Here is a 23,909-nt window from a genome sequence, read left to right on the forward strand (position 1 = left end):
AATTTTTATTTATTTATGATAGTCAGAGAGAGAGAGAGAGGCAGAGACACAGGTAGAGGGAGAAGCAGGCTCCATGCACCGGGAGCCCGACGTGGGATTCGATCCCGGGTCTCCAGGATCGCGCCCTGGACCAAAGGCAGGCACTAAACCGCTGCGCCACCCAGGGATCCCGATAAAGGAAATTTCTAAAGGAATTTTTATATGGTAAAGTAGACTCACAGGATCCTGGGGGTCGGGCTAAGGTTGCCTCTTGCCCTTAGCAAAGTCTGAACCTCAAGGCAGCTGAGTCCCTAGAGGAAGGTCCCTCTGCCTGTTTCAAGGACTTGTCAGTGTGAGGTCCCGGGCTCGACCTTTGTCCTCAGCTGGCCTCTGTTGCCCCGTCCCTACGTGCTGAAACGAGTCAAGGAGCCCAAGGGAATCCAGTCAGACACAATCCATCCTTGTCCTCAAGGAACTTCCGGGGCGGGGGTGGGGGGGAAGGAGAAACATGTAACACAGATTAACAGGACAGTTACTACCAGTGACCATACTACATGGGGACATGTGCCAGGAAGGAGTGTGTGGGTGAGCGCAGGGAAGGCCTCTCCGGGGGGCGGGTGCCGTTCAAGCTGAGATGAGGAGGAGCCAGCCGTGAGAAGAACAGGGGACGACGGTCCAGGGACGGGAGGCCGTGGGAATACATGGGCTTGGGGGTCAGCCTTGGGCTTAATTCCCAGCATTCTGGTGCTGGCGGTGACCTCGGACAAGCTCCTTCCCTCTCTGAGGCTCTGTTTCCTCACCTGTAACAGAGGGGAGGGGTGCCGGGCTGGTTCAGTCAGTAGAGCACGCAACTGTTGATCTCAGGGTCGTGGGTTCGAGCCCCACATTGCAGGTAGAGATTACTTAAAAAAAAAAACCTTTCAAAAAACAAAACAAAACGAAACAAAAACCCATAGGGGAGCTGGACCAGATACCCTCAAATGGGATCGTGAATGGTTCCCTGTGCAGAACTGTGGGGACGGAGGCACTAGAAGGCCACCCCAGGGCCGGGCCCATCGTCAGTGCCCACCGATGGCTGTTCTCACGTCACCCTCGCCTGGTCTCCAGAGCTTGCTGTTCACAGTCCACACGCTGGGCAGTGAGAGCCCGGAACAGGGTCAAGGTTTCCGGAGCCACAGCCCCCACCGGCCCAGAGGCCTTGAGGAAGGGAAGCATCTGCCAGGTCAGAACTGTCAGCCCCAGGGTGGGGGATGGGAGGCAGACGTACAGCTGCATGAAGTCACACATCCGGGTCGGGGCAGGGGGTCCACTTCTTGGCCAACAGCCCCAGAAGCCCCCCTGGGCCTCCCGGTCCTGGCTCTGCCCCTGTTCCTTCCTGCATCCCCTGCTCTGCCTGCTGGGAGTCAGATCAGTTCAGCACTTACTTCCTGAGCACCTACTGGGTGTGGGGCTGGGCAGGGGGTGTCGGGGTCCAGAAAGTGCCCCCCACCTCTGCCCAAGCAGATATGAGTAAAACCAGCATCTGTGGGTGATTCCAGCTCCACCACTTGTCAGCTGGTTACCTGGGGCCAATCACTTCTCTGTGGGCCTCGGTTTACTCTTGTAACCTGGGGGTAGCCCAGGTGAAAACCATGGTTTCACTGTGAGGATCTGATGGATGAATGTGGGTAAATATGCCCGGTGCTTGGCAGGTGGTCAGAGATGAGTTCCTTTCCTTTCCCTAGCGGTAGAGGACAGAGGTCCGCGGATATCACCGTGAGAGGAACAAAGTGCTTGGTTCTTCTTTTCTTCTTCTTCTTTTTTTTTTTTAAGATTTTATTTATTAATGAGAGACACACACAGAGAGAGAGAGAGAGGCAGAGACACAGGCAGAGGGAGAAGCAGGCTCCATGCAGGGAGCCCAATGTGGGACTTGATCCCAGGACCCCAGGATCAGGCCCTGGGCTGAAGGCTGTGCTAAACTGTTGAGCCACCTGGGCCGCCCTAAAGTGCTTGGTTCTACCTGAGAATCCAAGGGACATCCTGGTTCCAGTCAGCCAGCATCACTTTCCCGGATTCTGTAACAGCATCTAATTTCTGTTTGAGGAACCCCACTCCCCACTCTCAGTGCCTGGCTGGAACCATTTAGAAAGAGACACCGTTTTGCCAGGCTGCCAGGATGCAAGCTTGGCACCATTTATACAAGCACTTGGACCAACACAGAGGGCAGGGGAACAGAGATGAGAAAGAGGAGAGGTAACTGATCTCATCACTTGAGCTGCTGGATCCAGCCATACCTGAAGTCTTCCCTCTGGAGCTAATGCATTCTCTTTTTTCTTGTCTTGTGTTCAACAGGTTAAAATGGTGTTTCTGTTGCTTAAAGCAGAGTCATGGTGAAGACTGGTGAGACCCCATGGGCCTGGATCATCTCCTCCTCCTGGCAAACTCTGCATCCCTGTCCCCACTTTTGAGAAGCCTGTCCTGATTCCTCCAGGCAGGCTTAGGGGTCATGTCCATCCCGTGGTTACATCCCAAGGCTGCTCAGTTGCACCACTACGCTTTCCCCATGAGACTGGGAGCAAGGCCGTGTCCCATCACTCTCTGGGTCTCCAGCACGCAGCTTAGCGCATCGTATGGACGCAGTAATTCCTACCAAATGCACCAGTTGGACTGGGGGGGGGGGGGTTAAGTAGCTGCATATGCAAATCATGTGAGAGGGAGTGATGGGCAGTGAGCTGTAAAGGGCTTGGGCTTTGGAGTCAGACCTGCTCCAATTTGGATGTGAAATGCAGACGTGCTCAGCTTTCTTTCTTTCTCAAGATTTTATTTATTCATGAGAGACACAGAGAGGGAGAGAGAGGGGCAGAGACACAGGCAGAGGGAGAAGCAGGCTCCCTGCAGGGAGCCCGACGACGTGGGACTCGATCCCGGGACCCCAGGATCACGCCCTGGGCTGAAGGCGGCGCTAAACCGCTGAGCCCCCCCGGGTGCCCTGTGCTCAGCTGTCGATCCGGGATTAGTCAGGGGGCCTGATGGGGGAGGCCGGAGCCCTTCACTCCCCTCCTCCTCTAGGTGGTTCAGCATCGGCCTGAACTGGTGCCGCCTCCCATCCCTGGCCTTGGACGGGGGCGCCCACCCTTCACCTCAGAGGGCGCGGCTGAGGCTGAGTTCCCGTGGAGGGGTGGGGGGCCTGAGCCTCAGTGGGCCTCCGGGTGCCCTCCTGCCCGCCCTGTGCTGTCCGCAGACAGGGTGACTTGCTCAGGGTCACAAGGCTAGCACATGAGCTCCATTTAAACTCAGGCGGCCTGGGGATCCCTGGGTGGTGCAGCGGTTTGGCGCCTGCCTTTGGCCCGGGGCGCGATCCTGGAGACCCGGGATCGAATCCCATGTCGGGCGTCCGGTGCATGGAGCCTGCTTCTCCCTCTGCCTGTGTCTCTCTGCCTCTCTCTGTCTCTCTCTCTCTGTGTGTGACTATCATAATCATAAATAAATAAAAACAAAAACAAAAAACTCAGGCGGCCTGATCCAGGCAAACGTACTGACGGGCAGGTGTGTAGGGAGACGGTGGAAACCCAAGGGGGCAAACAAAACAAAACGAAAACCAAGGGGGCGGAACGTTGGGGGGCTCAGTGGTTGAGCATCTGCCTTCAGCTCAGGGCATGATCCTGCCTGGGATCGAGTCCCACATCGGGCTCCCCGTGGGGAGCCTGCTCCTCCCTCTGCCTGGGTCTCTGCCTCTCTCTGTGTCTCTTCTGAATAAATCAATAAAATCTTTAAAAAAATAAAAAAAGAAATGAAAGGAAAAAAATCCACAAATAACAAGGGGGATGTGGTGCCTGGGTGGCTCAGTCGGTGAAGCATCTGCCTCTGGCTCAGGTCATGATCCCAGGGTCCTAGGATCGAGTCCCATATCCAGCCCCCTGCTCAGTGGCAAGTCTGCTTCTCCCTGTCCCTCCGATCTCTCGCTCTCTCGTTTGTGTGCTCAAATAAATAAAATCTTTTCTTTAAAAGGTTTTATTTATTTATTCATAAGAGACAGAGAGAGAGGCAGAGACATAGGCAGGAGAAGCAGGCTCCCTGTGGGGAGCCCAATGTGGGACTCCATCCTAGAACTCTGGGATCACGCCCTGACCTTTGGCTCTTTTTAAAAAATCTTAAAAAAAAAAGAATAAGGGGAACCTGGGTGGCTCTGTAGTTGAGCGTCTGCCTTCCGCTCTGGTCATGATCCTGGAGTCCCGTGATCGAGTCCCACATCGGGCTCCCCGAAGGGAGCCTGCTTCTCCCTCTGCCTGTGTCTCTGCCTCTCTCTCTCTGTGTCTCTCATGAATAAATAAAATCTTTAAAAATAAAATAAAATAAAATGAAAATCAACAGGGAGCAGACTGGACCACATTATAGCCACATAAATTCCCCTCCTCTCAAGCCCCAAGCCTCTGTCCCTGGGGCCACACAGGGCCTAGCCTCCCAGACCTGGCTGTGACAACATTGTCTGGGTCTTAATCCCCTCCTGGTACTGGTGGAGGGTGCCCCCCCACCCCCGCGACCCAAGGGAGCTGACACTGTCTGGGCTGGTTGGTTCCCACGGTTTGCCTGCACTTAGCCAAAAAGCATGGGCTCTGGAGTGAGGGGTGGGCATGGAGGGGGCTTGAGGCTCAGCGGGCTGGGAAGGCCCCTCCCGGACCCCGGCCTTGCAGGTCAGAGCCCTTTCTTGGGCAGAGAGGGGGAAATCCTGGTGTTGGTCCAGTCCCTGAGGTCCCTGAGGCTGCCCTAAGCCCTCAGCCACTTGCCAAGGCTGAGCCCCGGTTCAAACACCTCACTGATCCCATTCCTCCCACTTGAGCCCCCATCCCTGCCAGGGGCCCCCCACCCTTGGCTTCATCTGTCTCAGTACCCCCCATCCCTGAGACCCCCTCCTGGCCCCCAGCTGGCCTCCCCACTCCTCTCTTAGCCAAGGTGGGTTTACTGTGAGTGTGTAGGCCTCTTACTCATAGGGGCACCCATGAGGGTTGCTGGGGGGCAGCCGGGTCACACCCAGGAAGCATTCTCCATTAAATGCTCCTGGCACCCTGCCCAGGGAGACGTCAGAAGAAAGAACCCAAGTCTCGAGGCCTCCAGCAATTTATTATGCTTTTCTTATCGTTCGATCACTATTCACTTTATATATTTTTCTAAGATCTTATTTATTTGTTTGATAGAGAGAGAGCACAAGCAGGGGGAGCGGCAGGCAGAGGGAGAGGGCGATGCAGGCTCCACGGGGAGCCTGACGCGGGGCTCGATCCCAGGACCCCGGGATCATGACCTGAGCCGAAGGCAGACGCTGAGCGACTGAGCCCCCAGCCGCCCCACTACTACTCACTTTGGTACAAATCGTGTATTGTTTCTCCTCTAAAGGGGCCCCTAAAATTGGACTGGCCCTGCTCTTACTCCTTGACCACGCATCTCCACTCTGATGGCCAGACCATCTGGCGAGAGCAGGGCCCCCACGGAGCCCCTCCTGGCCCCAGACCGCATCACACGCCTCGTAACCCCGGGCCTTGCTGACCGGCCCTGCGGGAGGCGGCCCTGCTCTGCCCCACATGCTTCCCACCTCGTTCACCCGGTTCTTCCAGCCAAAAAGCTAATCCAGAGTCCCGGCTTCTTCTCGTTCTCTCAAACCCACCTCTAATTGGTCAGGAAGCCCTAGGAGCTCTTCACGACGCGTCCATATCCCCGCATCCAATCCAGTCCAGCCACTTGGGGCTACTTCCTTGGCTACCGTCTTGGTCCAAGCCCTGGGTTACTATTCCCAAGTCATCATCATCTCATGGGGCTAATTCCAAATGCTTCCAAGCTGGTTTTCTGTTTCTGCACTGTCGGTTCCACAAGCAGCAAGAAGAATCCTTTGAAAGCAGAAGTCACATTGTGCCGCTCCCTTGTGCACACTCCGCTGGCTGCCGTCCTGACCCTCACCGGGGCCCTGGGCGATCTGGTCCCTGCCCACCTCCACAACCTCATTCCTTTTTTTTTTTTTTTTTAAAGATTTTATTTATTTATTCATGAGAGACACAGAGAGAGGCAGAGACACAGGCAGAGGGAGAAGCAGGCTCCACGCGGGGAGCCCGATGCGGGACTCGATCCCAGGACCCTGGGATCACACCCCGGGCTGAAGGCAGATGCTTAACTGCTTAACCCCCCAGGCATCCTGCAAACCTCATTCCTGCCACTCCATCCTCTCTGATGCTCCAGCCACGCTGCATTTCCTGCTGTTTCTACAATATTCTCAGCTCGTGGCCACCTCAGGGCCTTTGCCCGTGCTGTTCCCTCAGCCGGGGTATTCTTCCCTCAGCTTCGTGCTTGGCTTGTTCCCTCGGCCCATTCAGAGAAGGCCTCCGTGGGAGGCAGCTTCAAAGGCGGCCTCCAAGGCTCCTCACCTTGCGCCGTGTCTTGTGTAAGGCCCTTCCTCTCAAGGGTGGGCCGAGGCTCGGACACCTGCTTCTAACCAACAGAGCGCAGCAAGAGCAACGGGTGCTGCGTTTAACACGCGGCTACAAGAGGCCTGTGGCTTCCGTCCTGCTGTCTTCTCTCTTCCTCTCTCCCTCACTGGCTGGCTCTGAGGGAGGCCAGCTGCCACGTCAGCCGTCCGTGGAGAGGCGCACGTGGCGAGGAGACCCCACAGCAACAGGCAGAGACGACCCGAGGCTCTCGGTCCCAGTAGCCCACAAGGCACTGAATCCCGCCGACCACCATGTGAGTGAGCTCGGAGGCGGATCCTCCCCCAGCCAAGCCTTAGGATGACCAGAGCCTTGGCCGGCGCCTTGTCTGTGTCTGTGAGGAGACCCTGAGCCAGAGGACCCTTCCAGGCTGTGGGACCCGACCCACGGAAAAAGACAGTGGGGACCCCTGCGACGTTCAGTCGGTTGAGCATCTGACTCTTGATTTCGGTTCAGGTGAATGATCTCAGGGTCATGAGATCAAGCCCGTGTTGGGCTCCAGCTGGATGTGGAGCCTGCTCGAGATTCTCTCTCTCCTGGGATGCCCAGGTGGCTCAGGGATTGAGCGTCGGCCTTCGGCTCAGGGCGTGACCCCGGGGTCCTGGGATCGAGTCCCACGTCGAGCTCCCTGCATAGAGCCCGCGTCTCCCTCTGCCTATGTCTCTGCCTCTCTCTCTCTCTCCTCTCTCATGAATAAATAAAATCTTAAAAAAAAATTCTCCCTCTCTGCCACCCTCCCTGCCCCCAACCTTCCCCCTACCCCCACTCAAGCACGCGCTCTCTCTCTCTCAAAAAAGAGTGAGGTGATGAAGGTCTGTTGTTTAAGCTGCGAGCTTTGGGGGCCACCTGTTACGCAGCCGTGGCTGACACACACACTCTCCCCAGCCCACTCGCCCCCAACCTCCTGCCACTCTGGCCTCTCACCCAGCTCTGTTTCTTTGCAGGACACTTGCTGCTTGTGCATCTTTTCCAGCCCAGAGCCCGGCCCCACGCAGATGATCAGTAGGTACGTGAACGAGCGGATAGGGGAAGGTATGCAGATGCCCGAAAGGACCATCCCATAGCTCAGAAGAGCCGGAAGTAGGGGGCTCAGGAGGGAGGAGGCTGCCCTGGAGGTTACCGTCCCCTCTTAGCTGACACTAGGGGCCCTGGTGTCCTGCCTCTTCACAAGGATGCTGGTCCAGGCCCAGGATTCAGGTTCTCACGGTCTCTGCGGAACAACAAGTCCTGACTTCATACCCCCTTCCAGACCATACCTCCTGGATTTCCTCTGCTCTTTGGACTTCAGGCCTGTTTTTCTTTGTTTGGTGTGGAGGTTTGCTAAACGCCTCACTTAGAGTGATCTAATTTTCAGACCCTTGTCAGACTTCTCACAAAAATAACTTAATAGATAAGAAGAGAATCCTATTCCAACTCACATGGCCCCAATTTTTGTTTGGAAACAGTCCTTCTGTCCGTAAAAAGGAAAGGACCGCCAAATCCAATCCCCTCCCAGCCCTGTCCCCACCAGGTCCCAGACTGTACTGGGGGCCAGGGGGCCCGGGAACCTTCCAGCAAAAACATCAGGCCCGAGTCGGAACCCGGTGCCCAGTCTGGGTCTGGTAAGGGCTGGCTGTGTGCCCAATCACTGAGCCATTTCCTCCCAGGCTGGGGCAAGTTTCCTGCCCAGAGGGAGCTGCGCGCATTCCCAGGCAGAGGGGGGCTGGTTTGGGGGAGGGGGCAGCCACAGGCATTTCCCCCACCTCAGCTACTTTGGAGCTGAGGGGCCCTCCTGGGGGTAGAGCCCGGAGAGCAAGGGCTCAGAGGCTGGGCTCCAGCTGTCAGTTGGGTGGCCCTTTGTGGAGGAATGAGCTGGAACCAGCCTGTCCCTGTGTGCCAGGTGTGCCCCAGGGTGGGGAGCAGAGAATCCCACACCAGACTGTCTGGAAGCAGTCGCTTTTGGGTGACCACGGTGGCCTTTGCTCAGAAGCAAGACTCACCGGAACCTGGAATCCTCCAAGGGCCTTCTTGCCTCCCTTCCCCCTGGTGCATCCTCTGCCACTGCCGAACAACCTGACCCTGGCAACCCCCTGGAAGCCCCTGGCCGGGAGTCTTCTTTGCCTGTGGGGCCCCTCCTCGGAAAGGGCTCTCAATCCCTATGGGCTGGGTGCCAGGGCCAGGCAAACATGGCTGTGATGGAGCCTCTCATAAGGTGGCTGGAACCACATTCCAGAACCTTCCAGGAATGGACTCATCTTGTTGTTTTATGTGCACCTCTGCTGGCTTCCCTGGCCCCAGTGCTTAACAAGAAGAGGGCAGCAGGAAGCATGCAAAGCACTTGAGCTCTGGGGTTCAGCCCACCTGGATTCAAATCTTGACTTTGCCACTAACTAGCTCTGTGACCTTGAGCAAGTTCCATAACCTCTCTGAGCTTTTCTTTCTTTCTTTCTTTCTTTCTTTCTTTCTTTCTTTCTTTCTTTCTTTCTTTCTTTCTTTTTCTTTCTTTCTTTCTTCTTTCTTTCTTTCTTTCTTTCTTTTCTTTTCTTTCTTTTTTTCTTTCTTTCTTCTTTCTTTTTCTTCCTTTTTTAAAAAGATTTCTAATTTATTTATTCATGAGAAACCCAGGGAGGGAGGCAGAGACACAGGCAGAGGGAGAAGCAGGTTCCCTGCAGGGAGTTTGATGCAGGATTCGATCCCAGGACCCTGGGGTCATGCCCTGAGCTGAAGGCAGACGTTCACCCACTGAGCCCCCCAGGGGCCCCTTGAGCTTGTTTCTGAATCTGTAAAAAGGGATAACAGTATCTGTGTCTTGGGCTGATGTCAGAACAAAATGAGATCATAAAAGTGCTTGGTACGTGGTCAGCACCCTACACGTGGCAATATTCCTTTGGACTGGCTCAGAGAGTGGCAGCGACCCACCTAAGGGCACACAGCAAGTAGGCAGAGCTGGTACCCAGCCTCTTCCCAGATGCCCTGTGGCCTCCCAGAGGAGCGAGGCTGAGGTGGCAAGGACCCCCACCTAGGATGGGACCCTTAGCCTAGGATGGGACAGGACACAGACACCATCCACCCACAACTGAGTGGCTGCTCTATAGACCACGAGTCCACGCCGCCGCGTCCCTGTCGCTTCCTCAGCCACCCCAATACTGACCTACACCCCAGGGGACCCTGCCCCAGCCAGAAGGGCTGTGTGGCCCCAGGGCGGCCTCTTTCCCTCTGTGTGTTCATGATTCTAAGCACAGGTTGAAAAATATCATCTTTATTACTGTTTGTGGAGGGGGCGGTGAAGGGGGGTCATTCGGAGGATGCAATAGTCTCCCAGGGAAGGCGGGTCCGAGGGGGCTGAGAAACATAGGGCTTCACCCAGTGGCCTCCACCTGCCCCCCCTTTAGAGGGCCCAGCCCCAAACCCTACCCTCCCTCCACGGAACCCCCAGGTGGGGGCCAGCCTGCCCCCCTGCTTCGGGGCAGTGTCCTGGGGTCCAGGCCTCTGGATGAGCCCGGGTGGGCCTGAGACAGACTCTGAGTCTTTGCTACGGCAGGTCAGGAGGGGGCTGTCCCCCGGGGCTGGGCACGTGCTGAGGGCTGGGACTGAGGCTGCCTTGGAGCTGACACCGAAGGCCTCTGGGATGGAGAATCCTGAGGGAAGGATGGAGGACACCTCTCAGTCCCCCGGTCCTCTGCTGGGGACTTCAGGCCTCCGGTTACCCAGACCCCTCCTCCCATGCAGGACCTCTGAGGGTCCAAGGTTAATGCCAGGAGGGAGAGGGGATTTCAGCTCCTTCTGCCCCCACCCCTGCTCTTCTTAAACTTGGGCCTGTCGAGGCTCCTCGGGTGGCCTGGAGCCAGGGCTCAGTGTTTGGGGGACGCGCGGGGTGGAGCGCCCACCTGTATCTGGCAGAGGTCCAGCAGAGTGTGGATGCTGGCCAGGCACCAGAGCTCACCCAGCAGGGACAGGAGGATTCCCAGGAGGTCCAGCCAGCTGCCCACGGTCAGCAGCAGCACGAAGAGGCCACCCATGCGCACCAGCAAAGTCTGGACCTGGCCCTGCAGGCCAGACTGCTGCCTCTGCTCCTCTGGGGGGCGGGGTGCTTGTCACCACCTGCCTGCCATCATGCCTGGGGCCCCGGCCTGAGGTCCAGCTGGGTCAGGGCCTCAGGGCCTGGGCCGCCCAGCCCCCCCCCGCCCCCCCTCCCCTCCCCTTGCACCGCCCCCTCCATCTCCACTCTCTGAGCACCTGCCTCCCTGGCGGCATGCTCACTCCCAGGCTGCCTGTGCTCTGCCTGCAGTGGGGGTGGGGGGGAGCACACCAGCTCCAAGTGGCAGGAGTCTCCCGACTGTGCTCCCACATCCGATCCATCAGGAAACCCTGGAGACTCTCTCCACCAAGTAGATCCCCATCTGAGCCCATGTCCCCACTCCCTGCCCAGTCCCAGCTCCTGGCTTCTGTTCTTGACCTTGTAGGTCACGAGTCTATTCCATGTCTACTCAGCAGCTGGTGACCTTCTAAACACATCAACGAGATGAAATCGTTCCTTTGCTTACATTCTTCCCAGGACTTTCCACTGCATTCGGAGTAAACTCCATAAACTCCTCACCTCGCCTGTGAGGTCCTGCCTGATGTGAACCATGCCCGCTCCAACCTCACCTCACCTCTGACTTGCTCCCGTTCCTTATTAACCCCCCGGCCACCCAGGTTTCCTTCTTGTTCATCAAGCACGCTGAGCTCACTTCCACCTCAGGGCCTTGGCACCTGCTGCTCTCTGCCTGACTGCCCTTCCCTTTCCTGCCACTTCTATGCCATCTGCCCCCTGCAGCCAGGTGGCTCTTCCTACACCTCACATCTGACCAGGTCACCCTGCCCTGCTGAAAACCCTGTCGGGGCTTCTCATCCGACGGCCAGACTGGCTGATGAGGGCTCTCCATCAGGCCCCGTGAAGCTGGCCAGCCTCATCCCACACTCAACTTTTTTCAGTTGTTTGACGGTGCCATGCCTTCTCTCACCTCTGGGCTCCGGCATGTAGGGTTCTCTCTGCCAGGATCTCTTTTCCCCACAGACACACACTTCTCCCAGGGGGGTCCTACTTATCCTTCAAAAACCCAGTTCAAGGGGCAGCCCGGGTGGCTCAGCAGTTTAGCGCCGCCATCAGCCCAGGGTGTGATCCTGGAGACCCGGGATCGAGTCCCACATCAGTCTCCCTGCATGGAGCCTGCTTCCCCTCTGCCTGTGGGTCTGCCTCTCTCTCTCTCTCTCCTCTCTGTGTATTCTCATGAATAAATAAATAAATAAATAAATAAATAAATAAATAAATAAATCTTAAAAAACAAAAACCCAGTTCAAGCTCTATCTCCTCAGGGCTCCCACTGCACGCTACAGCCCCTCCGAGCTGCCCCGTGTGGCTTCCGTCACTAGACTGGGCCTTTGCTTGTTGGCCTCCCCGGAACCTAGCACCGCGCCGAGCCCGGGTCAGACGGCGGGATGCGAGCGCCAGGTGGGCCAGCTGCTGCCCGGCGCCCCCGCGGCCCTTACCCTGCATGTAGATGACCAGCAGGGCATAGCAGATGACCAGCGGCGTCCAGAAGCGCACGGCGTCCGAGGTGGTGGGGAAGTCCTGGTTGATGAGGGCCACGGCCGCCAGGTCACCCACAGCGAAGGCCACGGCCAGGGCGCGGGTCAGCAGCGGAGGGAGGCGGTGGGCGCCCGCCAGCAGACCCAGGCAGACCCCGCAGTAGTTCTGGCTGCTGTGCAGCTCGTAGAGCTGGTCCACGTGGCGGCAGAGGCGCCGGGCGCCTGAGCTAAGCAGTGCGGCCAGCCAGAGGCCCAGCAGCAGGTTTAGGGTGCGGTGGGGGGCGCCCTCCTGCAGGAAGCTCAGGCCGCAGCTCAGCGCACAGCCCAGCGAGTACTGGCACAGCAGGTACAGCTGCAGCCTCTCCCTCTCGGAGCCCTGGGCAGGAGGGAGCCCAAGGGGGGTCTCGGTGGTGGGCGCTCAGGCTGCCGCTCGCCCACCCGGGGACGGGGCGGGGCGGGGGCCACGAGGGAGCCGGGAAGGTACGCAGACCACTCTGTGGGGGCTGGAGGCGGCCGGAAGCTTGCAGTCATGCTCTAAGGACTGCCGCCTTCGGGTCAAGGCCTGCTGGGACCATCCTCCTGCTCACTTTCCACCCTGATGGTTACTTGGGCCCCGAGCGCTTGCTGAGAGTTGGTGGCTCAGAGCCTTCCCGCCCTGGGTTCAAAGCCTGACTCTACTTCTTGCCCGTTGTCCCGGGACAAGCCGCGCACTGTCCCTGAGCCTTAGTCTCCCCATCTGTGGAGATCACAGCAGAGCTTTACCCCCTAGGGCTGTGAGGATGCTCGAGGTGACGCCCCCACAGTGTCTGGCACAGCACAGCCCGTGGGAGGCCGGATAGCCAGGAGCCGCCACCACTGTCTTCTCGGCCGGGGGCTGCAGGCCCCCCAACCCCAGGGGGCAGCGTGCACTCTGCAGGCTCCGGCTTACAGCGGGGGTGGCCAGGAGACGGGGTGCTCCAGCTGGGCCCCGCTTCCTGAGCTCCAGCATGCAAACTAGGGCCCCGGCCGTGCAATGGCTCACCTGCCCGCTCGGGGCCTCTTACCTTGCGCAGGGAGAGCAGCGTGGACACAGCCCGGAGGGAGAACTCGAGCACCACGAGGGCGGCCACCCGGGCTCCCAGGACCGTCAGGATCAGGGCCAGGCCGGCCAGGTGCACCGTGTCCAGCAAAGCCCATCGGGCCCGCAGCCGCTGCCTCTCCAGCCGCCGCCGGGGGTTGCTGTGGGGCACAGGGGCGTGGGCGGGGGCAGGCCCACCCGCGGGCCGGGAAGCTCTGTGGGGCCCGAGGGCGGGGTGGGCAGACGCTCACCTGGCACAGCTCACGAAGAAGTAGACCCTCAGGAGGCTGTTGAGGACCGAGACTCCGCAGGCCCCGATGAGGCCTGAGGGGCAGGGGGGTGGCGAGGGGGCCGGGTTAGGGGTGCTGGGGGGCCCACGGCCGAGGGGGGGGCCCTGCCCGGAGCTGCCCGACGGGGCGGGGCGCGAGGGGCGGGAGGCGGCGCTCACCCTGCAGGATGGGGTCCAGGAGGCCGGAGCCCCACTGCGGGGAGGCGAGGCCGGGGAGCCAGGAGGGGAGGGAGGGCAGGGAGAACACGGCCATGGCGTGGATCAGCCCCAGCCTGCGGCGCTGGAGGCCTCTCGCTGGGGCAAAGGTGTCAGCGCGGAGGGGAGGGGCGAGGCGGGTCAGAAGTCCAGCGGGGAGGGGAGGCGGGGGCCGCGCCTTCCGGGGCTCAGCGTTCTGGGGGCTCCACATTTGGGCAGCATGAGGGGGGCCTCTGTCCCTGCTCATAGGGATGCCCTCCGGAAGCCCCCGCCGCAGCCCTGCAGCTGGGCTCTGCCCCGCAGCCTGAGGTCTGGAGGCCGGGCCCTCTCCGCCGCCTGCCTGCGGTGGGACCCAGCTGGGCCTCCTCCCCCTCCCCCCGCTGCGGCCTTGCCATCCTCTGTCCTCCAGGTGGCGCCGCCGGGTGTGGCGCTGGCCCACGTCCCTGCAGTCCTCCCCCCCCCCCGCCCCCCCCCCACCGAGGAGAGAGCGCCCAGGGGCCCAGCGCTGCGGTTCCGGGGTGAGGGAGCCTGACGCTGCCCACAGAAGGGAGTCGTGAAGTGAACAAAATAGAAAACTTTATTGGTTTGGAGTGTGTGGCAGGGGCGCCCCTTGGAACAGCGGTGGGCGGGCTGCTGACCCCGGACCCGCCCCATCCCCTCCAGGGACTCGGTGTCCCGAAGCCCAAGGTCCGCGGCCTGGGCCTCTCAACATGCTCCCTGGGGGGAGTGTGGCTGCAGCTGGGGGAAAGGACCCGGGCTGAGGACACCCGGCTCTGCCACTGACTGGAGGCGGGTCGTTTCCCGGCCCCAGGCCTCAGCCTCCTCATCTGAAGAATGGGCACAGCCAGGGCTCCCTTTCAGAACTGGCCTGAGGATCTGTGCAAGTGCCCGCAGTGCAGGGCGTCTAGGGGGCCTGCAGGAGCAGCTGGTGTTACAGGCCGAATGATGTCCCCCCACCTACCCCACCCCCGCCCGCATTCGGAAGTTCTAACCCCCAGGGTGTGACTGTACTTGGAGGTGAGGTCTCAGAAGAGGTGATTAGGTTAAGATGAGGATATTAGGGTGGGTGCTAACCCAACGTGACTGCTGTCCTATTAGGACATGGATGGGCACAGTAGGAAGTCCCCGCGAGGACCCAGGGAGAAGAGGACAGGAGAAGCCAACCCTGCTGACCCCTCGACCTTGGACTTGCGGCCTCTCGGCTGTGAGACCGCGGCTGTTGTGTGAGCCTCCTGGTCTGGGGCGCTTCTCATGGCAGCCCGAGCTCGCTAACGCAGATGTGACACGATGGCCTCCTGGTGCATCCTAGGGCCTCCCCACCTGTACGGTGACCCTCGGGGGTGCTCCGGCCCCCACGGTCCTGGCTCTTGCCAGGGGCACCAGTCCGGGCTGGGCAGAGCTAAGTTCCAGTCCTGGTTCCGCCACTTCCAAGCAGTGTGGCTTTGGTCAAAGTGCTTCACTTTGCTGAGCCTCGGGTAGAAGAGGATTTCACAGTCTCAGAGGACTAAGCAAGCTGATGCATGTGGGTGACCCACTCGTGGTGGTGGCCATGCCCTGGAGCAGTTATTATGATAATGGGTAAGGCTCTGGGATAAGCTAACCCAGTACAGACAAGGAAGAGAACTTGCTGGAGAACAGAGTGGCTGGTGAGCCAGAGCAGTTGCCCCGGCCCTGGGTGGGCCATGGGTCTGGGTTGACCTTGGACCCGTGGCCTGCTCTGAGACGGCCATTCCCAGCTGGCTTGGGCCGTGGCTTCCTGCCAGGCCCCGGGCTGTGTCAGGACAGGGACATGAGGGATGCGGCCTAGGTGCCCTGGTGCTGGCCCCGCGTAGCCAGTTTCCGGAGCTCGTCCCAGAAGAGCATGCTGAGGATGGTGTGGGGGCCCAGGCGCAGGTAGGCCGGGCCCAGACCCTTGTAGAGCGCCAGGGGGCCCTCCTGCCGCCAGATCTTCACCAGGCAGTCGGCAAGGCCACTGTACAGCTGGCCCTGGGGACAGACACAGGGTGGAGGTCACCACAGGGGTCACAGCTGGGGGTGTCTGTGTGCAGGGGCTTCTGTGGCACATCAGCAGAGACACTCTCCCCAAGCTGAGCAAATTACAGAAAGGTGGCCCTTTAGGCTGTGAAATTTAAGAAGGGACTTCCTCCTCCAGGCCGCGGCCCCATGCCCGGGTGGGATCCCGAGCTTGGCTAGTGGCACACGGGTGGGTTTCATCCCTGACTCAGCCTTTGGAGGGCGCCTTTGTGTTGAGCCCAACCTGCCCTGGTGTACATGATGGCCTGTGTGTCTGCGAGGCCGTGGGGTCAGGCCTGGATCCCCACTCGGGCTCCTGTGCTTATCAGCCAGGTGACCTCAGGCACGGCACCGGGTCTCTCTGACGTCACTTCAGTTTCCTCATCAGGAAAATGAAGGTGGTTGTGAGGAGAGAAAGAAATCCAGCTGGGAAAATGCTTATTAGCCCATGTGTGGGACACAGGTGCCCAGCAAACAAGCCAGGTCAGTGTGTTTGCACGTGTGTCACATGTCCGTGTGTCTCTGGCTGTGTGTGTGTGTGTGTGTGTGTGCACATGCATGCGGGGAGGTGCCCTCCAGCTCCCCATGCCACTCCCCATCCCCGCCGTACCTTCCTCTGCTCGCTCTGCCCCTGCCCTGGGGGTGCCCGCCAGCTCCCCACGTCCCCGCAGTCCCCACTGTACCACCCCTGCTCACTCTGCTCCTGCCCTGAGGTGCCCTCCAGCTCCCCACACTCCCACCCCTCCCACTGCACCCCCCCTGCTTGCTCTGCCTCTGCCCGGGGGTGCCCTCCAGCTCCCCATGCCCCCACCTCCCACTGCACCCCCCCTGCTCACCCTGCCGGTTCCGTCCACGGGCTGATTGTAGAGCCTTGTGCTGACCACGTCAAAGGGGGTCATGACTGCAGCCACAGCGACGCTGCTGATCATGCCTCCAGCCAAGGCAACCAGCCAGCTGTCTTCCGGGAGCCACTGCAGGGATGGTGCAGGCTCTGACCCCTGCAGCCGTCCTCCCCGCACCCTCCCAGCACTTGGGGGCCCGGAGAGCTGGGGAAAGGGAGCAGGCCAGGTGCCTCCGGCCATTCGCCCACCCCAGCTCCTTCGCAGCGTTAGGGTTCACTGCTGGCCCCACACACCCGCTGGGCACGAGGGCAGAGCCAGGGTCCTCGGCTTTCTTCAGGGGCCCTGGCTGTCACCTCCCCCTGGGCTTCCCTAGGTGGGGGTCCAGCTGGGGAGATGCCAGGGCGTGACAAGGGCCCAGACAGGGAGAAAGCAGGCAGATGGTCCTCCTCACCTGTTGCTCCTGCACCCAGGCCTTGGCAGAGGCAAAGGTGGCCAGCTGGGCGGCTGAGCCGACCATGACTCTGGGCACAGCTCCCCCCACGCCCCGCCACAGCCCTGCCAGGCCCTGCTGCCGCCAGATGGTCTCCAAGGCACCCAGAACACTCTGTGGGGAGAAGGCACTGGGTCACCAGGCAGCCCCTGCCCCCTCAGGGCCCATCCAGCCCAGGGAGCTCTGCGGACCCCGGTTCCTACCTGGTGATGATGTTGGTGGCCCACGGCCATCGCGGCCACGGTCTGGGCCTGCAGCTGCGTTTTGATCTGTGAGACCAGATGTGACAGGGGGACTGGATGAGCTGTGCCTCAACATCCAGACCCCCATGAGCCCACACCCACAGCTTAGGGAGCGTGTGGAATAGGGCTGGGGTGAGGCTCGGGGTCTGCGTCTCCATGTAACCTTGGGCAAGTCACCAAACCTTCTCCCAGCCCATCTGCTCCGCTCGACAAGCTGTTCTCTGGACTAAGTGGGATAAGGACTATTCAGCATCCAGCATGCAGCCTTGGACGCGGGGGCCTCGCTTATTCTTAACCTGCTAGGCCACACGGGGAGACAAGTGACCACGCTGGGTTTGAGCCAGCGCGAGTCCCGCCACCCTCTGCGCCCTCCCGTGGCTCAGGCCCGAGCGGGGCAGGGACCCAGGAGAACGAGCATCCAGGCAAGACTCTGGTGCTTTGGGCCAAGGGGCAGATTCCAACCCCGGAGCAGGGCTGTCCCGGGAGCAGCCCCGTCCAGCCTGGCCCACTCCACCCGGCACCAGGGCTAGTCTGGAAGGCTCCAGAGCCGCTGGCCGAAGGAGCTGGGTCATGGGGCGGTGGAGGATGGAGACAAGGCACTCACCAAGTAAGCAGGGCTCCCCACGAAGGCTCCCAGTGCCCCAGCCACGGCGCCCGCGACCACGGTGCCACCAGGCCGCTGGGTGAGGCCAGCCTGGCATGCCAGGCTGTAGCAGTAGAAGCGGACGCCGTTCATGAGGCCCTGGTAGAGGAGGCCGGCGGCCAGCCCCTTCTGCAGGCCACACAGCCCATCGGCGCGGACCACAGCCACCACCGAGGTCACAAAGCCCCTGTAGGGCCGTGGGTACGTGCCGCGGGCCTGCAGCTCCCCCTGCAGCTGCAGCCTTGTCTTCACCACCTCTAGGGGGTTGGTGAAGACGCAGGCCAGGCAACAGGCCGAGGCGCCCAGCACCAGGTCCACGGCTGGGGCGACCGTCTCCCTGGCCTCTCTTCCCGAGGCCGGCTGTGCCTGGGTCAGGGACATGGGCACAGCCCTGGGGTGGTGGCGCTCAGGCTGCCTGCACCCCTGCACGGTCACAGGGGCTGGGGATCTAGGGGGCCTGGGGCCATGTCTGGAGGGCGGAGGTCCCAGGCGGATCGTCGTTGGTGGCCCCCCGTCTGTCTCAGGAGTCCCCCGGCTCTGCTGAGCCACTAGGGCTGGCAGAGCCTGGGACACGCCCCTGCTGGCTCGGACCAACCCCAGCTGTCGGAGTTGTCCACACCTCCCAGCAGGGCTGTGCCTGGATCCTGGGATCTGGGGAAAAGGTCACCTGAAGCAGGAGGGAGATTGGGGGCAGGGAGGTGCCAATCAGCTGAGACACCTCCTGCTGTTGTGCCCTCCAGACCTCCCTCTGGCCTTGGGGCAAAGGGCTGGTGGCCCTGCCCCACCTCTGTTTGGGCGGGTCCTGCTGCAGCTCAGTGCCCAGGCCACGCGGCAACTGCCCACAACCACCCCGCACCGTCCCCGTGGCTCCCCGTGGCTCCCCGTGGCCGGCCTCCGTCTTCCAGTCTGGCTCCCACGCCTATGGTCCCGCTGTCAGGAAGAGCAGAGGTGGCAAAGGGCTTCTCGACCCTGTGGAGCTGATTCTGAATGTGACCCTGGGCGAGTCACTTCCTCTCTCTTAGCTTCAGTCTATTTGTAATATAAGGATCTTAATACCTGCTTCGAGGTGTTTTGGAGGATTAGGGATGTGGGCAGAGCGTGCCTAGCACAGGGCTTCACCCACTAAAAAGTGGCCCACGGCCCCTGCCCCCCACCCCCACGTCTGGCTCCTTTCTCCCAGATCTGCCTCCCAAGTCTTCAGGGCCCCTGGGCCATGTGTCTCAAGGAGTGGCCTGCGGCTTTGGTCACTCGCCCCATGAGGACCTGCCCCTCCTCCTGGTGGGGGCCCCTTCTGGGCTGTTCCTGGAGGAGAGGCCGGGGTATGGGAGTGGCTCTTTGCCAGAAGGGTCCAGGCTGCTCAGGCTGGGGGCCAGCACCACCCTGCCCACCTTGGCCTCTGTCCCCAGGGCATCTCTCCCCTGCCATGCACACCCTGGGTCATTCCCGCTCCAGTGAGAACCCGAGGCAGAGCCACCCTGCCGGGAACCCCAACTCTACAGCCTCCACACCCACCCTCCCAGGTGTGAGGGCCTGGCGGTGGCAGTGCAGAGTGCCAGAGGGCCTCCCAGCAACCCCCTCCCCAACCTGGGCCTGGTAAGCTTGGCACCCTCCGGCGGGCCCCCAGGGCAGCAGCTCAACAAGAGGTCTGGGGACAGTGTGGACTCTCTTGGGTTTCTCCCAAATGCCCGGCACCCACCCCGAGAGCTGGCGAGGCTGGCCACGGACACTTGCCCTGGGACTAGAGGGGTAGCTTCCCCTCACTGGCCACGGCAGGAAGTAGGAAGGAGAGCAAAGGTCAGGTCAGGCCAAGAAGCCTCATGGCCTGAGCTCCAGAGAGCGGCACGGGGGCAGTGGATGACTGGGCCTCCCATGGCGGCAGAGCAGCGGCTGGAAGAAAATCATGGCATGAATGGCCGAGGGGCTTTAGAGGGGGGCCGGGCATCCCCCACCTCCGTGCTGGTCACAAAGGGCCAGTGACAAGTCTTGGCAATATAACATGTCTATTTTATTTTAAAAAACAAAACCCAGACCATCTGACCCCTTCCCCCAGAGGGCCCGGCTCCAGCCAAGCAAGGGGGTGGTCAGGAGGCACGCACGGGGACCCCGGGCCGCTGGGCTCTGCTCCTCTCCAAGCCCCCCACCCTCCCTTCTCTCCCAGCAGAAGCAGCCTGACTCCTGGGTCCTCCTGGGTCCTCCTGGCACTGCGGTTTGGGGAGAGGCAGGGGCCGTGGACATGCAGGGCCTCTGGGCAGCCAGGGAGGGGCCGCCTGGCCCTGAACCCCCCCAGCTGTAGGCCCTGGCCGGGCAGGCGGCAGTGTGCCTGGGGATAGTTAGTGAGGAGGGGACATGCACTGACAGCCTAGTGTCCGGCTTCCCTGCACAGCCAGCTGAGTGTTCCAGCGTGAACAAGGGTGGCCGGGCCTCGGCCCAGACCCCTGACCCAGGAGAGGAAGAGGGACTCCTGCCCCCCGGTCCTTCTGCTCCCCTCAGAGTGGATGTTACTCCGCTGCCATCCCGAAGAGATGCACATGCATCTGTATATGCCGCGCGTATGCAGAGCCCATAGGGCTCAGACCCTCTGCCCCAGCGCTCTCCAGTCACCACTGGCTGGGCGGGACGCCCAAGAGTGTGGAGCACCCATCCTGCATCCCTGGAAGGAGAGGGACCCTGTCTCAAGCCCCGGTTGGTGGTTCTGTCCCCCAGGGCGGGAACGGGCTATGGAACAGGGGTGGAAGCCTGGCCCCGAGCGGCACGATGACAGAGCATGACGGCGGGTGCTGCTCGGCCTGCGTTTCTTGGCCACGGACACCAGCCAGCGCCACCTCAGCACCAGGGGTCCCGGGAGGCCCTGCCGCGGCAGAGGCTGTCGCTCCGCTGCCAGGCGCTGTGGATGAGGCTCAAGGCGTCCTCGAACTTCTTGTTGGAGGTTTCCTGGATGGGCTTGTGGGGGAGGTCCACCTGAGGGACATGGAGGGGGTCCGTGAGGGCTGCCGTGGGGACCCCGGAGGCCCTCCGCACCAGGGACCAAGGGCAGGACCGGCGTTTCCTAGGTTCTACTATCAGCTGTGGCCTCAGATGCCCTGGTGGGGGGAGGGGGAGTCTTGCTTTTTTTTTTTTTTAAGATCTTATTTATGTGAGGGAGAGAAAGCAGGAGAGCACACGCAGGGGGAAGGGCAGAGGGAGAAGCAGGCTCCCTGCTGAGCACAGAGCCCCATGCAGGGCTCGATCCCAGGACCCCGGGGTCATGACCTGAGCTGAAGGCAGATGCTCAATGACTGAGCCCCCCAGGCACCCCGAGTGTTGCCCTTTCTGTCCTACAAGTTGGAGTCTGTCCTGGAGCTGTTGGTACAGCGCTGTCCCTAGGCCCCAAGTCCTCCTCTGTCCCAGCAGGGTTCCTTTCCCAGGGAGTGGCCCCACTCACTCCTCGGGGCGCTGGGCAGCTAGGTACCTGGTAGATGGTTTTCCACCCAGAGCCCAGCGCAGACAGGAACCGGTCCAGTTCAGATGTGCAGCTCAAGTAGATGACCCAGGGTAGGAGAGGCTGCTGGCTGTCCTGGGAAAAGTCCTGGGGAGAGCGGGTCCCCAGGTGAGCAGGGGCCGCCCTCCTCCTGCAGGGCCTGCTTCCATCGCCCCCGCCCAGCTCACCAAGACACAGTACTCCTTGCCAGGGCCGGTGGAGACGGCGCTGATGTCGGCCAGCTTGGCTGTGCCCAAGGAGCGGAAGAAGCTAGTCTGGCAGTCCTCGTGGCACGTGAAGAGGCGGTCATCGGTGATCACTAGGCAGCAGGGGATGCAGGGGCTGGGAGTTACCCCCTGGGGGATGACCTGGAGGGCATTGGCAGAGGGGAGGGGAGAGGCGAGCTGGAGCTCTCCCGGGCTGGCCAGAACCAGAACTCCCCACTCCGGGGGTCCAGCCCGCCCCTCGGCCCCTCCCTCCAGAGGTCAGCTGGGCTCCGTCCACCTCAGAAGTGGAGGTGGGGTTGGGGGGTGCCCGAGCGTCCAGGCCACAGGTGGCCCTGAGCTCTCGGGTCCACTCGCAGGCTGCCCCTGAGCTTGTGGGTTTAGGGAAGGGACCCCGGGGATCCTGATCGGGTCGGGAGGCCGGAAACGGTGCAGGCCGGAGGCGCTCACCCCTTTGGACACAGCCTGGCACAGGTGCTGCATCCAGTCGGCCATGTCAGCCTCGCTCTCGGCGCTCAGCTCCAGGCACGGCCGGTCGGCGAGGATGACCTGGAAGGCGTGGGGCCGATCCGTGGTGTTGGCCCTCCGACAGCCACCGCACTGCTCCCCCCTGGGCCAGAGGACGAGGGGTGAAAGGGAAGCAAGGGGGGGTGGCTTGAGGCATGCGACACGAGCGTCCTGCACCCGCGGCCCCGGGGGGGTGGGGGGACACAGACCCCTTGGGCTCTCGGGAGAGGCTTGGAGCTGCCGGCCAGACCCACCCTTGCTGCGTAACAACATCTGTCTACAGAACTGCCAGATCCTTCTAGCTATCCCAGCATGGCCAGGAGAGGGCTGAGGTGGGCTCTTAGCTCCGGACCTCTCAGAATCGGGGCGCGTTCATCCACGTTCCCTCTCTGGGCCTGGGGTTTCCTCCAAACACGTGAATCTTCCAGCAGGTCAGGAGCTGCCAGGGCAGCAACCGCCGCCCCTGCCGGGCCAGATCCTTTCCCGGCAAGGAGTTCCTCTTGCTTCCCTGACAGGAAGCTGCCCCTGCTCCCCTGGCTTGGGGTCCTGTGGCCCTGAGAGCTCCGCAGACCCCTGGGTACCAGTCAGGGCTGCTGGATGGGGTGCGGCTGAGTGGGGCAGGATGACAAGAGGCCCTTGGCAGCTCAAGCCAGGGGGACAGGAGCCCTGGGCCCCAGGCTCAGCCGGAGTCCCCACACCGCCCAGCCCCCATTGCCAGGACACTCACCCCATGTTCACCGAGAGCAGAGGGGTGACATCGGTGCGGTCAGGATACTGGTAGAGGATCCCATTGCTGCAGGAGCACAACACAGCAGGGGTGAGGCCTGTCCCAAGAACCAAGGGCCAGGTGGAGCCCACATCCTGGGGGCCCCCTGCAAGCTGGGGCCTTAAGCCCCCCAGGGACCAAGGGGCCTGTCTTCTATGGAAGGGAGGGTGAAGAAGGAACCAGAGGCACAGGAGGGCACGCTACCCCCTCAGGCCGACCTGGGGCAGTGAACGGCTTGGAGCAGCCGACTGGGCCCCGAAGATGGCTGGCTTTACCCAGGAGCTCTAATATCCCGAGGTGTGTCTACCCTAAAAGCCTTGCGGGGCTGGAAGGAGGCCCCCGTGGGCTGCTCTCCTCAGTGGCCTGCCCACAGAGATCCCTGCTGAGGGCCTGACTGCCCAACGAGCTCCAGGCCACGCCCGAGGCCAGAGCTGCGGGGACTCCCACCTGAGTACCACGAAGCAAGTCTTCCAGTGCTCTTTGCCCAAGTAGGAGGTGCCTGCCTTGTAATGCAGCATGCCTTCTTTGGTGATGGCGCCCTCGGGGGGTGAGCAGTGGCAGGGGACCGGACCCAGGGACTCATCCATGGGGTCCTCCCAGTGTACAAGCCCATAGAAGCGCACGGTGACAGCAGTGGCCTGGGGGGTTGGGCAGCAGACAGAGCGGTGAGGTCTGGGCCAGGCTCACCAGCGGCCCAGGCCCAGGAATGGCCATGGAGGAAGCAAGGACACGCCCCAGGTGGGGTGGGGGACAGGACCCAGGGGCAGGAGAGCTCCTCCCCAGTGGGTGACGGAGAAGCTAAAGACCTCTACTTGCACGGCCTGACCTCACACCAGAGGCGGCCTCTCAGGGACGACAGTTTCCCTCCACTCCAGGTGCTTACCTCACACTTGGACTCCTGGGCCACAAATTTGGCCAGTGCCAGCTTCTCCATGGTGGCATCAGTCAGGATGCTGGGGTAAGGTGGTTCCCGGCAGCCTTTGATCATGGCGGACTTCAAAGAAGCCAAGAAGAACCTACACAGGGAGTGGGGTTTGCTGTCATAGGCCCCAGGGGGGGGCAGCGGGGAGGCCTGCCTCTCAACTGGACAGGATTCTGGCCTGGGGGCACAGAAACTTCAGGGAGGTTGCTGGCTGGAGCCAGAGCTCAGGGCAGCAGCTGGGGCAGTGATGCCCAGTGATCACTGGCCTCAAACGATGACCTGGAAAG

General features: G+C 61.4%; 3 protein-coding genes across 5 annotated transcripts in view; all 3 read right to left on the reverse strand.

The window, feature by feature from the left end:
- Nucleotides 1-630: 630 nt before the first annotated feature.
- TMEM82 (transmembrane protein 82) lies at nucleotides 631-13,873 on the reverse strand. Of its 2 annotated transcripts, XM_026011972.2 has the most exons (6): nucleotides 13,481-13,867; nucleotides 13,284-13,356; nucleotides 13,019-13,193; nucleotides 11,937-12,351; nucleotides 10,295-10,482; nucleotides 9,651-10,045 (listed from the first exon to the last, which is right to left on the reverse strand). In XM_026011972.2, the coding sequence occupies exons 1-6, from the start codon at nucleotides 13,761-13,763 to the stop codon at nucleotides 9,950-9,952; spliced, it is 1,230 nt and encodes a 409-aa protein (XP_025867757.2). In that variant the 5' UTR covers nucleotides 13,764-13,867; the 3' UTR covers nucleotides 9,651-9,949. The 2 variants fall into 2 exon arrangements, with proteins under 2 accessions (XP_072607216.1, XP_025867757.2); XM_072751115.1 differs by lacking the exons at nucleotides 9,651-10,045; nucleotides 10,295-10,482 and adding an exon at nucleotides 631-779 and having other exon boundaries at nucleotides 13,481-13,873.
- Nucleotides 13,874-14,075: 202 nt separating this feature from the next.
- SLC25A34 (solute carrier family 25 member 34) lies at nucleotides 14,076-20,188 on the reverse strand. Its single transcript, XM_026011970.2, has 5 exons — nucleotides 17,708-20,188; nucleotides 17,065-17,130; nucleotides 16,823-16,975; nucleotides 16,366-16,500; nucleotides 14,076-15,502 (listed from the first exon to the last, which is right to left on the reverse strand). The coding sequence occupies exons 1-5, from the start codon at nucleotides 18,125-18,127 to the stop codon at nucleotides 15,320-15,322; spliced, it is 957 nt and encodes a 318-aa protein (XP_025867755.1). The 5' UTR covers nucleotides 18,128-20,188; the 3' UTR covers nucleotides 14,076-15,319.
- PLEKHM2 (pleckstrin homology and RUN domain containing M2) overlaps nucleotides 19,730-23,909 on the reverse strand; it is a 37,657-nt gene continuing 33,477 nt past the window's right edge. For both annotated transcript variants that reach the window (XM_072751117.1, XM_072751116.1), the window contains 7 exons: nucleotides 23,584-23,716; nucleotides 23,148-23,338; nucleotides 22,662-22,727; nucleotides 21,878-22,037; nucleotides 21,392-21,571; nucleotides 21,195-21,311; nucleotides 19,730-20,704 (listed from right to left, as the gene is read on the reverse strand). In XM_072751117.1, coding sequence (XP_072607218.1) covers nucleotides 20,570-20,704; nucleotides 21,195-21,311; nucleotides 21,392-21,571; nucleotides 21,878-22,037; nucleotides 22,662-22,727; nucleotides 23,148-23,338; nucleotides 23,584-23,716 — 982 coding nt within the window. In that variant the 3' untranslated portion in view covers nucleotides 19,730-20,569. The remainder of the gene's footprint in view (nucleotides 20,705-21,194; nucleotides 21,312-21,391; nucleotides 21,572-21,877; nucleotides 22,038-22,661; nucleotides 22,728-23,147; nucleotides 23,339-23,583; nucleotides 23,717-23,909) is intronic.

The sequence above is a fragment of the Vulpes vulpes genome, chromosome 2 (assembly GCF_048418805.1).
Source record: "Vulpes vulpes isolate BD-2025 chromosome 2, VulVul3, whole genome shotgun sequence".
Lineage (NCBI taxonomy): Eukaryota > Metazoa > Chordata > Mammalia > Carnivora > Canidae > Vulpes > Vulpes vulpes.